This window comes from Heterobasidion irregulare (assembly GCF_000320585.1).
Source record: "Heterobasidion irregulare TC 32-1 unplaced genomic scaffold scaffold_07, whole genome shotgun sequence".
Classification (NCBI taxonomy): domain Eukaryota; kingdom Fungi; phylum Basidiomycota; class Agaricomycetes; order Russulales; family Bondarzewiaceae; genus Heterobasidion; species Heterobasidion irregulare.
In genome coordinates this window covers 2149479-2162603 of record NW_009258203.1, presented here as the reverse complement: position 1 = coordinate 2162603, position 13125 = coordinate 2149479, and the positions used below count along the sequence as shown (strand labels likewise).

General features: G+C 46.8%; 4 protein-coding genes across 4 annotated transcripts; 3 read left to right on the top strand and 1 right to left on the bottom strand.

Annotated features, from left to right (window-relative positions):
* Positions 1 to 4662: 4662 nt before the first annotated feature.
* HETIRDRAFT_322290 (uncharacterized protein) lies at positions 4663 to 5886 on the top strand (the record flags this gene model as incomplete). Its single annotated transcript, XM_009550388.1, has 1 exon — positions 4663 to 5886. The coding sequence occupies one exon, from the start codon at positions 4663 to 4665 to the stop codon at positions 5884 to 5886; it is 1224 nt and encodes a 407-aa protein (XP_009548683.1).
* A 77-nt stretch (positions 5887 to 5963) lies between these two features.
* On the top strand, positions 5964 to 6341 carry HETIRDRAFT_48849 (uncharacterized protein; the record flags this gene model as incomplete). Its single annotated transcript, XM_009549634.1, has 1 exon — positions 5964 to 6341. A coding segment is annotated over one exon (378 nt), but the record flags the coding sequence as incomplete, so codon positions are not given.
* A 954-nt stretch (positions 6342 to 7295) lies between these two features.
* On the bottom strand, positions 7296 to 7511 carry HETIRDRAFT_322932 (uncharacterized protein; the record flags this gene model as incomplete). The annotated part of the gene is made up of 1 exon (XM_009550387.1): positions 7296 to 7511. A coding segment is annotated over one exon (216 nt), but the record flags the coding sequence as incomplete, so codon positions are not given.
* Positions 7512 to 9878: 2367 nt separating this feature from the next.
* HETIRDRAFT_428419 (uncharacterized protein) lies at positions 9879 to 11318 on the top strand (the record flags this gene model as incomplete). The annotated part of the gene is made up of 1 exon (XM_009550386.1): positions 9879 to 11318. The coding sequence occupies one exon, from the start codon at positions 9879 to 9881 to the stop codon at positions 11316 to 11318; it is 1440 nt and encodes a 479-aa protein (XP_009548681.1).
* Positions 11319 to 13125: the final 1807 nt, after the last annotated feature.

Here is a 13125-nt window from a genome sequence, read left to right as displayed (position 1 = left end):
CTTTTGTACTTTTCCAATCGAACCAATTTATCTCAGTACAATAAAGTGCTTGCCTATATGCCCTTAGCCTATGGCATGTGAATGCTATCTTACTAAGCTGCTCTACCTATAACCCTGTCATTTATCCTCTTCTGATGTCTTGAAGATCCATTAGACCAGTTAGCTCCTAAGGACATGCCAAATACCTTGATGTATGCTCCAGAGTAGAGCTGCCTAGCATGTAATGCTAGGACTATCAGATAGACTGACTTCATAGGGTCCCAACAGGTCAAGTCATAACATCACCCCCTCTCTAAGTCTTAACTCCTAGGAGGACTACCCACTGCTTATGAGCCTCATTGTCATTCCATAAGCAATTGCTTTCTTAACTGGTAAGACCAGATGCAACTTCTTGTATGACTTCATTGATACACTAGAGGTGTCTCTAAGTGCCTACCACAACACCAAAACAACCTTTAGAGCAAAGGGGTGCTGGAGCTAGTATTTAATACACAAGGAATTGTTAGCAATGACTTTAGAAATTGAAGGTGTACTGAGAAGCAATGGGGGTGTAAGATTATGGTACCCAAATGGTTTTGGGACTGTGCCAAACACTGACCAAATGTTTGGTCGGTCATGTTGGAGATTTGGTTGGTAACAAAAAGGTAGTGCTGTAACTGACAACTGTGGGCTTCAAGAGCCACATGGGACTCTGACAATATATAAGGGAAGACGAGGGGTACAAGTGAAGAGATGAGTACAAATGTGAATGAGGCTGAATAACAAGGATGACAAGTTTTTGGGAGTTGACAAAGACAATTTTGATAGTTGAGATGAGTGCAAATGAGCTCTGAACTGTGGGGTGTGAAAGCTTATCTGGGAAACTACCCCCTTGTATTGACTCTGGATTATATCTAATAGTGTCTCAAAGTATCTAAAAGTGTTAATAGCATCTAAAAGTGTCTAATTTCCTAATTGGGAGCAACACATTGTGAGCATTGGATTGGATTTCCAAATTAGGAACTACCTCTTTCTGTGGCTAAAAAGATAGTTTCTAAGTTCATGAGATTAGCACTAATTCCACACCAAGTCTTTTATTATCAGTAGGAAATAGTAGGTACTACTGCTCTATCAGTAAGAAAATAAAGATATAGCACATTCTATGTTATTTCAGCACATTACTCTCCTTCATATATGCCTGCACCATCATCTTATAGCTCTTTTGCTAACATTCTAGGTGCCTTCATAAGGGACATGGAAAGAGAGAAATGTGCATTAATGCCCCCAGCCACTTTGTTGGTAGTTTGGCAACTGCCACAAAAGGCTATGAAGACCTCAGTATCTTGGCCTTGCACACAAGATCATTAAAGTTGTTATTGTTAGCCAATGCCTGCTACTAGTCATTATAGGACACAACATGCAGGTTGGGCTTAGGGATGTACTATATGCAGCTTTGTAGACCTTGTATATCAGTATAGTAGTCAATACTGTCTCATACAGCACATAATCACCATCACTATTGATATTAGAATTTTTAGCACCATCCATATTGTTCATTGCCTTGTTATATAGAATATGCTTAAACTTGGTGTTTTTCTCTAGCTATTAGGCTGTGGAAAAGACAGTCATATTGGTATGTAGTGCCAGATTGATATATTTGCCTACTATGCAGGAAATATGTGCACCAAGCATATTAAGATCATTTCCAATAATCTTGTGCTTATTTATAGATAGGCATGCCATACATATACCCTTGTCCCAACCCTCTACCTCACTAATAGCTATTTGGAAAACCCCTCTCTTTTATTGGATCTTAATTATCAATAATCATTAATGATACTAATTATGGCTAATTATGGCTAATTATTCATAATCATGTTTTTGATCAAATTTACAAATTAAGATAGCATTGTCTATACTAGTAGAGTCCTATTGAATATTACACTCAATCATAGTTTTACACATTCTAAATCCAAATTGTGTAAGTGCTATAATTTGTTTTTATCCTATATAAAGTGTATTATTGATTTTCCATTGGTTTATTATCTTCTTAGCTGGTGTTTAAATAAATCCTGAAAGACCTGGTTTTTTGGGTATTTATTGACCTATTTATTTATAAGAGAGAGGAAAGATAAATGTTGAATAAAATTTGAGATGTTGAGGTTGCCTATATTATGTCTACTTATTTAGATTACCAAGTTCATATATTAGACCTTATGGCTTAGTGGCTTAGAGCATCTGTCCCAGGTGCTTGTATATATGAGATTGTTAGTTCAACTCTGGCAAAAGGCAAGTTACTTATAAGGTATATTTTGTGTTTAGGTATTGAACTAGTGCTCTAATAGACATGACTCTATAAGAAGGCTATGAGAACTGTGATGCTTGATTTATTATTATTTTTCCGAAATTTCAAGCTATAATTAATATAATCAATCCTAATAGTTCCTAATTTAGGAAGATTATGTCTAATTAGAACAGGTTTAGGGGGGGGGTAAGCAAATAATCTCTAACCCTAATCATTCTTAATTATGCATAAATAGAACTAATTAGAGCATAATACAAGAGGGTGATTTCCCAGAGGCTCTGATTGTTTTCTTAAGAAAATTTTCTGCCCAAATGCCAGTGGTACCATCTCTCATATATAAGAGGACTAGGGAAACTTTGTCTTTGTTGGTCTGATACCGGTCTGATTCTGTTGCAAAAAAAAGGAGACAGTTCAATATGAACTTCTGCAATCATTTCTTATTGCTGGAGAAATTGTTAGGAAGTTTGATTTTGCCCCTTTTAGATTGTGCGGCTGTAGTAGGGAGGTTTGTTGTTCCTAGCACCGATATATTGGTAATACTTGATTTCAGGTGTTGATTGATGTTTGAATATCCAAGGATTCAGACTCAGATGCTTCTTCTTCTTTTTCTTTGTTATAAACTGCTTATTCAGTAATCTAAGAGTAATAGGTTTCTCCCTAGGTCGCACAATAGACTGAGTGGATGAGGAAGTCTCGACTATATTAGAAGATTAATACAGGAGTAGTCATAGTGATTCTACTGTAGGAAGACAGCAGGGGACAAAGTGTTCATATAGGAAGATATAAACAAATGAAGGTCCCACTGTAGGAAGACAGTAGTGAATAAAGGGAATATACTGAAGCTCCTCAGCCTATTCTATGGGCCTTATATACTGTATAGGGCATAAGGTAAGAGTCCATGTGCTTCTTTGGATATCTATCTCAGGAAAGTGTGGGTCACTGTCTCTCTCAGTCAGTGCCTACTCTTGTACTTCCCCAGTCTCACCAATCCAACTAGGTATGACAAGGTGCTTACCTATAAGCCCTAAGCCCATGGCATGTGAATGATCTTATTAATCCCTATGCTTATGACTCCCATCATATATCCTCTTCCAATGTCTTGAAGAACCATCAGACCAGTTGGCTCTTAAGGACATGTTGAATACCTTAATGTATGCTCTAAAGTGGAGCCGCCTAGCATGTGATGCTTAGACTGTTGAATAGACTGACCCCACAAGGTCTCAGCAGGTCAAGTCATAACAGACATGCCATGTATCTTGATGTATGTGTTATGATCACGTTCTGTCGGGCCTTAACGGCGGTCTATTCCGACACGATCATCACAAATATCAAGCGGCCTCACAAGGTGAGGCGTACAAACAAGGTACAGATAGTAACCTTGGTCATCCACTCCCAACGGATCACCTTATCGTTGGTCGAGTATCACGGGCCTATTGCGTAGCGGGCATGGAACGCCGCCTTACAAACTACTCACACATCGGGCATTGAGCTCCTAGTCTTTCCTGGCCGGAAGGAGACTAACGGAGAAACACAAGAGTAGTCGTTATTGAGAGAGAACGACTTAGAGTATACCTACGGATACATATATGGTATTCTCACGCCCTATTTCCTAAAGTAGTATAAAAGGCCCATAGAGTAGGCTGAGGTTCTTCAGTCTATTCTCTTCGTTCTACTGCAGTCTTCCTACTGCAGCCTTCACTCTCCTGTATCTTCACATACAGGAACCTTCGTTCTTAGGCAGCCTTCCTACTGTCTACCATTGCTACATCGCAATACACTCCTGGCTCCTGTGCTACACGTACAGCCGAGACCATCATTTGACACATCCTCCATGAGTGACCTAGGGAAGAACCTCCTACTCTTGGGGTTACCGAACGAGCAGTTCGTAACACTAGAATAGACTCTTCTGCCCCTACCTTGCTCGCACTAGCTTGCTGCCACACTCTCTCTCATAACCTTCCTTGGTGGGGACAATAGACCCCCATTAAGAAAGCGTTGCTGCACACACTTTGGAGCAAGACCTAGGCCAGGAATATCCACCCGGCACTAGACGTATCGATAACCAACTCTGTCACAACAATCGCCCTATCCGGCGCGAAGGGGACTTCTGGGTCTACGAAGACAACAACAGATACGCCCCCCCGAATTACGATAACTGCTCATACCGAAACGGGCGTTATTACTTCACCCTTGAAGACGGAACAGAAGAAGAGGATATTTGGAACGAAACAGAAGCTCAGTGGGAACTAGCCCCACAATACAGGGAACCGGCGCCGGTAATCCCCAAAGACTCGGAGCAAGAGGAAACAACCTCGGAATCAGACTCCGACTCACCAGACCAAACACCGATCAACACCCGAAACGAATCGCTCGCCAACATGTCGGGGCAAGCTTCGACTTCTACAGACCCCCCTTCCGCGACAGTACAACCCGGAAGAGGAAAGGTCAAACTCCCAGACAACTATACAGGCAACCGCATTGAATCCCAGAAATTCATGCTCCAATGCCTCCTTCTTTTCGCAGCAGAATCCGATCGGTACAAGACCGATCAAGACAAAATATCCCTGGTGCTCTCATGCATGAGATATGGCACGGCAGGAGCTTGGGCCGAGAACTTCCTCCTCAAATCAGTAGGAGCGGACCCTCCCACTGATCTAGGAACCTGGAGGGACTTTTTAACAAAGTTCAAGCTCCAATTTAGGGAGACGGGCAAGACAGACAAAGCGCGAAGCGCACTCATGGCCTTCTCCCAAGGACGAATGACGGTTGACGAATACTCCAACCAATTCATTCTCATCGCCGCCGATGCCGACATCTCCGACAAAGAACAAGTCCCTTACTTCCAACGCGGGTTAGACCCGCGTGTCATGGACAAAATATATGACAAAGAAGTACAGCCAAAGGACAACATTCAGGATTGGATAAACACAGCCTGCGAAATAGACGGACGACTCAGAGCTAGATCTGCTCAAAAAGCCATCCTCGCCAACTCCACCTCCTTCCGCAGCGACTATCTAAACCGTTTCCACTCCCAACCCGCTATCCACTATAACTCCACAAACGCTCCTCGAAAGATGAATAATCAGGTGGTTGATATGGACATCGACGCTACCAGGAAGCGTAACACCCAAAGTCAAAAGAGAAAATTTGACGGCAAGCGAGCCACCTCTTGTTCAAACTGTGGAAAGATAGGACACTCTGGCGCTAACTGCTGGTCGGCCCGCAGAGGCGTTCCACCAGTTCGAGGAAACTCGAAGAGACGCTTGGGTACGACAGGGAGAGGAAACCGCGCAGTTGATCTTGAAGGAGAAGACGACGCACCCGCTATGGGAGACCAAGCGGGAATATATCGAGGAATGGAGACAGAGGATGTTCATTGCAACAACCAGCGGGTACCACAACCTGGTCCTTCAATGGAACGTCCTCACTCTGCCCCATCCGGACGACCCCAAACGAACCATGGGCAACGCGCTATGTTACCTAACGGACGACGGGGAGACGGAAGCGTCAGTCATTCTGCTCGAATCGGAGCAGTGCTCGGAGAACTAGGAGAAGATGAAGCAAGAGAAGTGATCTTGGGACACGCGGAGCGTTTTTCCTGACCTCTCCCTCACCAGCGAAGGAGAGAGGTCAAGGACGACCCGAGTTTGATGCCCGCACTTGTATTCGTATCGGAGCAATGAACGACCGTATCATCACTCCCATACGCCTGAACGTGAAAGTATCAAACAGGAGTCAATACGCTGGAGCAAAGGCAACCATCGACTCGGCATGCGAAGGGGTTATAGTAAACAAAACTTGGGTCAGGAGACATCGCTTCCCCACCTACACACTCAACAACCCCATTCGCGTCCGGAACGTCGATGACACCATTAATAAAGCAGGTCTCATCCGATCAGCCTTGGATGTGAACCTCACCATTTGGGACATCAAGGGACAAACGCATACTGAACGCGTCCAGATGTTTATCTCCAATCTAGGGAAAGACGACCTTATCCTAGGAACAGATTGGTTGAAATACCACGATCCCTCCATAGAGTGCAGGCGACGTGAAGTGCACTTTGATCGGTGCCCCCAGAAATGCCAGCAACCACATGGGTTCACTAGGGCAAGGGAAGAACCGCAAAACAATAGGCGGTTATCAGACGTGGAGCCACGGCACAAACCACGCATTAACGAGCGCGAAAAACAGCGCCTAGAACATCTCCGAAGACTATCGGAAGATGTAGGACTCCGCGATCATAGCGGAACGTTTGGTGTCCAATTACGAGCATACCTCAAAAGGAAATGGCTCCTACAGGACATAAGGAAATACGCAGAAGAGAAACGAAAGGCTCAAGCCAAACCATCTCTTTCACCAAACGGGGGAGAACCTGATCTCCCACATAAAAACTCAGGAAAACAGGCCATAGAGGAACCAGTTATTCGGAAACTGGCTCCCGAACCGTCAGGATTTGCCAGCTTCGACCAGGACTTGGAGGACGAAATCGTCGTCACCAATCTAAAGGAAAGAGTCCCCAAGGTGCATCACGAATTTTTGGACATCTTTAGCGAACGAAAGTCGCAGCGACTCCCAGAGCACACTTACTGGGACCACGCCATAGACCTGAAACTGACTTTCAAACCTCAAGTACCAAAAATCTACGCCTTGAGCCCAGAAAAACATGATGAACTAGGGAAATTCATCAAGGAACACCTCACTCGGGGGACCATCCGTCGATCCACCTCACAAACGGCAGCCCCATTTTTCTTTATAGGAAAGAAAGATGGAAAACTGCGCCCGGTACAGGACTATCGCCATTTGAACTCGTACACCATCCCAAATGTGTGCCCCCTTCCACTAATCCAAGAACTATTGGACGTGATCAAAGGGGCCACCATTTTCAGCAAATTGGATGTACGGTGGGGATACAACAATATACGAATCAAGAAGGGCGACGAGTGGAAGGCAGCTTTCATCACTCCGCTGGGCTCTTACGAACCCACGGTGATGTTCTTCGGCCTTACTAACTCACCAGCCACCTTCCAGGCCATGATGAACATGATCTTCAGAGAACTCATCACGGCCCGGAAAATAACCGTATATATGGACGACATCCTCATCTTTTCCAAAAACATGGCGGAACACATCCAGGTCCTGAACCAAGTTTTCCAGATCTTGCGCGACAATGACCTCTATCTGAAGCCAGAAAAGTGCGAGTTTTATAAAGAAAAACTCCAATACCTGGGATACACAATTTCAAAAGACCATGTCGCAATGGAAGACTCAAAAGTGGACGCTATACAAGATTGGCCAGTCCCACGCACCGTCCGAGACATTCGCTCCTTCTTAGGTCTAGGAAACTTCTACAGGCGTTTCATCGATAAGTTCTCCCTTATCGCACGACCTCTGCACGACCTCACCAAAAAGGATGCAAAATGGAACTGGACTTCAAAATGCCAGGAAGCTTTCGAACGATTGAAAAGGGCATTTATCAGTAAACCCGTTCTAAACTACCCGGACCCCATGCATCCATATCGACTAGTAACGGATGCCTCACTAATCGCTTACGGAGCCACCCTCCTGCAAGAAGGAAAAGATAGTGACTGGCACCCAGTCGCATTCCTTTCCGGGTCATTTTCACCAGCAGAACGGAACTACGACGTCCACGATCGCGAACTCCTGGCCATCATAAAAGCGTTGGAACACTGGAATCACTACCTTGAAGGTGCACGACACCCATTTGAGATCTGGACAGATCACAAAAACCTGGAACATTTCCAAACGGCACGCGATCTCTCACGACGACACGCCCGTTGGAGCCTTTATTTGAGCAGATTCGACTTCACGCTCAGCTATAAAGCAGGATCAACAAATCATTCCGATGCTCTGTCTAGGCGTCCAGATCTAAGTGAGGGGGTGGAATCTGACAACAAAGCTCAAATTTTGCTCCCGGCCAACCTTTTTAACAAATCTGACGAAACTCTGGTAGAACCGTCCCCGACACGACATATCAAGTCCACAGAAATTGCATCCTCGGACCTCATCTCCCTCATCCGACACTCAAAATCGGAACATGATGCCCTGACAAGGGTAGCCCTCGCCAAACTTTTGCGAGTAGGGCCACAAGGAATGAGAGGATTACTGGGACACTGGACACACAAAGACGGAATCACCAGACGAAACGGCCACATATGCGTCCCAAAAGACGATGCCATACGAAGACTTATTGTCAAAACGCATCACGACGCACCCGCGGTAGGACACCCGGGAAGAACAAAAACGTTGGAAATGGTACAACGACACTATTGGTGGCAAAACATGACAAAGTTCATCCATGAATACATGGACGGATGTGCGGTATGCCAATCAACCAAGAATCTGACGCACAAGACGCACCCTCCTATCCACCCTTTGGAAACCACCAACGTCCCCTGGCATTTCATCTCGACAGATTTCGTCACGGACCTACCCGAAAGCAAGGGTTTCAACTCAATCAACGTGGTAGTGGACCAAGGTCTGTCCAAAGGCATAGTCATCACCCCATGCAAGAAAACGATCACGGCAGAAGAAACAACCATGCTTTTCCAGAACAACGTTTTCAGTCGACATGGGTTGCCGACCAAAATAGTATCCGATCGCGGCCCTCAATTTGCGGCCAAGTTCACCCGAGAACTCTGGAAACGGCTAGGAATCACCGCCGCTCTCAGCACGGCTTATCATCCCCAGACGGACGGAGAAACAGAACGAGTAAACCAGGAGATTGAACAATTCCTGAGAACGTTCTGCAATTACCACCAAGATAACTGGGTGGACCTTTTGCCGTTTGCCGAATTCTCGCACAATACGCGGAAACATTCAGCCACCGGAAAATCTCCTTTCGAAGTGCTATACGGGTTCAATCCCCCTTATTCAGCCGACACTGCGCTGGAGACAAAGGTACCCGCGGTAGCTGAACGCATTAAGGTGATCACAGAAGTCCAGGAAGAAGCCGCAGCCAGCCTACAAATAGCCAGCAATTACGCCAAGAACCGGGACCTCCATAGGAAACTCCCTCAATGGAAAGAAGGAGACCAAGTATGGTTAGAAGGAACCCATATCCGGACAACCCATCCAAAGTTCAAGCTCGCTCCTAGGATGTATGGCCCTTTTAAAATATTGGCGAAAATAGGAACCCTGGCATACAAACTTCAAATTCCCCAACAATGGAGAATCCACCCGGTGTTCCATGCCGCAACGCTAACCAAGTATAGGGAAACCGAGGCACACGGAGAAAACTTCGCCAGACCATTGCCGGAGGTATTAAACGATGAAGAACATTACGAAGTAGAAATGATCGTGGACTCAAAGAAACAAGGACGGGGAACCAAATATTTGGTCAAATGGATGGGATATCCCGAGGCAGACAACACCTGGGAACCCTACACTCTCCTAAAAGGGACAGCGGAAGAAGCTATGAAGGAGTTTCATGACCAATACCCTGATAAACCTCGTCCGGGAGCACCCTGAAAAGCGGAAGGAAAAGTCTATAAAAGAGCGTCCAGAGAGCTCTAAACAGACCATCCTCCCACATCTTCCCCACTTTTCTCTCAAGCTCCTTCTCCTTCACTCCAAATGCTCCTTCACGAAGACCACGATGCTTCATCACCATCCAGAAACTCCTCCCCCGATGTCGTCCTTATGGTGTCCAATCCAGACATCGGACGAGTGGATAGAGGAACCAGTCCTCACCCAAGCAATGCTGGACGAATTGATAGAGGAACCAGCCCTCACCATCCAGAGCCCGCCGTCGTCACCCTCACTCCACACCTCAATAACTTCTCAGATGATGACGCCGAGGACTACGCCAAGCTCAAAGAAAGGGAAAGAACTCGCCGACCGTCATCCCAGGGGCCCCCACGAGATGCATCACGGAATGAAAACCCTGATGACAGAAACCTACCGGGCTCTGATGAAGTACTAGTGGGAGTTTCACCTCCTGCTACAATCGCGGCGAGCATTGGAACTGCAGGTCCCTCGGGACTACGAGCAAGAACAGCAGCTCAACTCCCAAGCCATGGAGAAACTGAATCGATACCAGTTATACAGGGAGTTACACCTCCGCCAGTACCAACTGGTGGACAGATTCCCCGCTCCATGGGAAGAACTACCCTTGGTACAAATCCTCATGCCGGAGAATTGGAGCGACACGCGGACGCGCTCCTCCAGCGAAGCACTATCTCCGCGGTAATACAAATGGCCACAGCCATGGCCCTACAACGACTCACTAACTTCGCTGCAGGGCAACCCGGGAATGAGCATAGCGACATACCTCGACGACTGGCTAGTGCCAGTCTCCAGATCAGAGGACTCGCCCTCCAAACAGACCCTGACACCGCCTCTTGGTATGAACATAACGACGGACGACCACGAGCTCTCCTCATCCATCCCGACGAATTCTCCCAGTATGTCAACAGAGAGCTCCTTCCAGCTCTCCTCTTCACCGGAGAACTGGGCGCCGTCCAACCAAGTAGAACCGACCCTTTCCGTGTTGTCGTCTGGAATGTACCACGTCCCGGAGAACATCCCACGGCTGTACCAAATCCAAGAAGGGCTCCGCGCACGGTCGTGGAACGCCCTTCGCCGAGGCCACGGGAGAGTCGCCCAACACATAGCAATCCCACGACTTCCCCCTCTCACCGGGTACGAAATTTTCCCTTATCCCATGGGGGTACTGACGAGGAGGAACCGCCCGTCTATCGAAGAAACGAGGGAAGAAGAAGTCGAGGAACCCAGGCAACCCTCCTCCGCGGAACAACTACTGGTGGGAGTATTCGACACCAGCCTGGAACGCCTCCTCCTAGTGCTCGATTTCGTACAGACGAGGGACAGAATAACCGAAGTAGCCGCAGAACTCGCCGCGCTGATTCGGAGGCTAGAAGAAATCGCTCTTGGACTCGATCCGAGCTCGATGCATGGGACGCTTTAGATGACCCTGGGAATTACGACGACGCCGATCCGTATTATCGGCCTGATGAAGGAGGCGATGGGTACCAAGGACCCTATGACTACTAGAGAAGGGCAGTCGCGGAGCGAGAAAGGGGGTAAGGAAGTTAAGGAACTCCTACCCCTACTAGGGTCCGAAATGACCTTAAACTATCGATTGTCCGCAACGACGTAAAACTAGGTTCGTCCCTCAAGACGTTAAACTGTACGACTTCGTCCGAAAGAGACGTTAAACTACCCGCATCCGGAATGACGTCTAAACTATCGGACCTGCATGTCTTAAAACTGTGAAAAGATAAGAAGGCAGGGGAAGTACCTGACCATTTTAGTCCTAGGTTCAAATGATGGTACGAATCAAGGACAACAGCGGGCATAATTCCACGTACGACCTACGGCGGAACCTTTCACATCCTCGCTGTCAAGGAGTTAATCTGACAGATGCATCGAGCGTCCCATTTGGATCCTCAGTTTTACAGGGTTTTTTCCACATTAGGGAACCCTCTACATGACATATACTCTACTTGTAGGTGTCGACAAGCCGGCTCTTCGCCTTGGTACAGCGAAGTGCCCATACATAACCGGTTGCAAGTCCGAGCCAGGAAATTATGATGCACAACTCGTTAAGTGAACCCTCACAGTCAAGGTCTGACTGGTGTTTTGGGACGTCCCACTTTGGATCTCCCGTTTTACAGGATCGTTTCCGCATTAGGGGATCCTACAGCTGGCGCATGAGATGATGTAGAGAGCGGGCCGCCTCTACTTCACAAGTCTTCCTATAATGATGCGAGGCCATAAAACACATCCGGAACGATGTAAAACTACCAAAGGCTTGGTCCGCAATGACTATAAACTACTAGGGTCCGCAATGACGTTAAACTAGTCTTCGTCCGCAACGACGATAAACTACGAAGCGTCCGGGATGATGTTAAACTAAGCATTGTTTTTCCACAATATTTGTGGCAAAACAACGTCCGCGATGATGCTAAACTATTGTCCCTTTCCACATAGGGATTGTTCGAGGCCATTTTTGCAATGGAAATGGCATCGACGTCCGCAACGACGGTAAACTACGGGCATCCGAAACGATGTAAAACTACTGTCCCTTCGTTCTAGGGATCTTAGGATGTGTCTCAAGATTGGGATGTCTCCTAGTCCGAAATGACGATAAACTATTTGTCCCTTTAAGCATAGGGATCGTGCGTGGTGGAAATCAAGGTTATCCCCACGCGTCTGAAACGACGCTAAACTACTTGTCCCTTCAAGTATAGGGATTGTGCGTGGCGATCTTGACAAGATACCACGCGTCCGCGACGACGTTAAACTAGTGCCCCTGGACCTAGGGGTTGTCATTGATGTCCAATCCCCTGGACACCAATGCGTCCGCAATGACGGAAAACTATTTTGCTCCTTACCGTATAGGAGTTGTGGATTGACCGCCATGCTGTCAATCGGTCCGCAATGACATTAAACTACGTGCTCCTTACCGAATAGGAGTTGTGGTTGTTGACCAAGACCGTGGTCATCAACCGTCCGAGATGACGTTAAACTACTCGTCCCTTTTAATATAGGGATCATCGGTCGACATCATTCTTGACGAGAATGTGTCGACAATGTCCGAAATGACATTAAACTACCCTCATCCTCGGAGGAAAAGCCTATCGTGACTCGAGGGACATAGTCAGACGATAGCCCGCCTATCGCACGGCGTTAAACTGCGAGGATGCCTACCTCACGGCATTAAACTGAGCGGTCTCCTAATATTGAGACGTTATAAGTTATCCGGTTTGATATAGTATAAACCGTTCCCATCATGCCTCAGTGGAAACCTGCGGGATAAAGTCTGGTCTAGGGCCCTATGCACATAACCGATGAATGG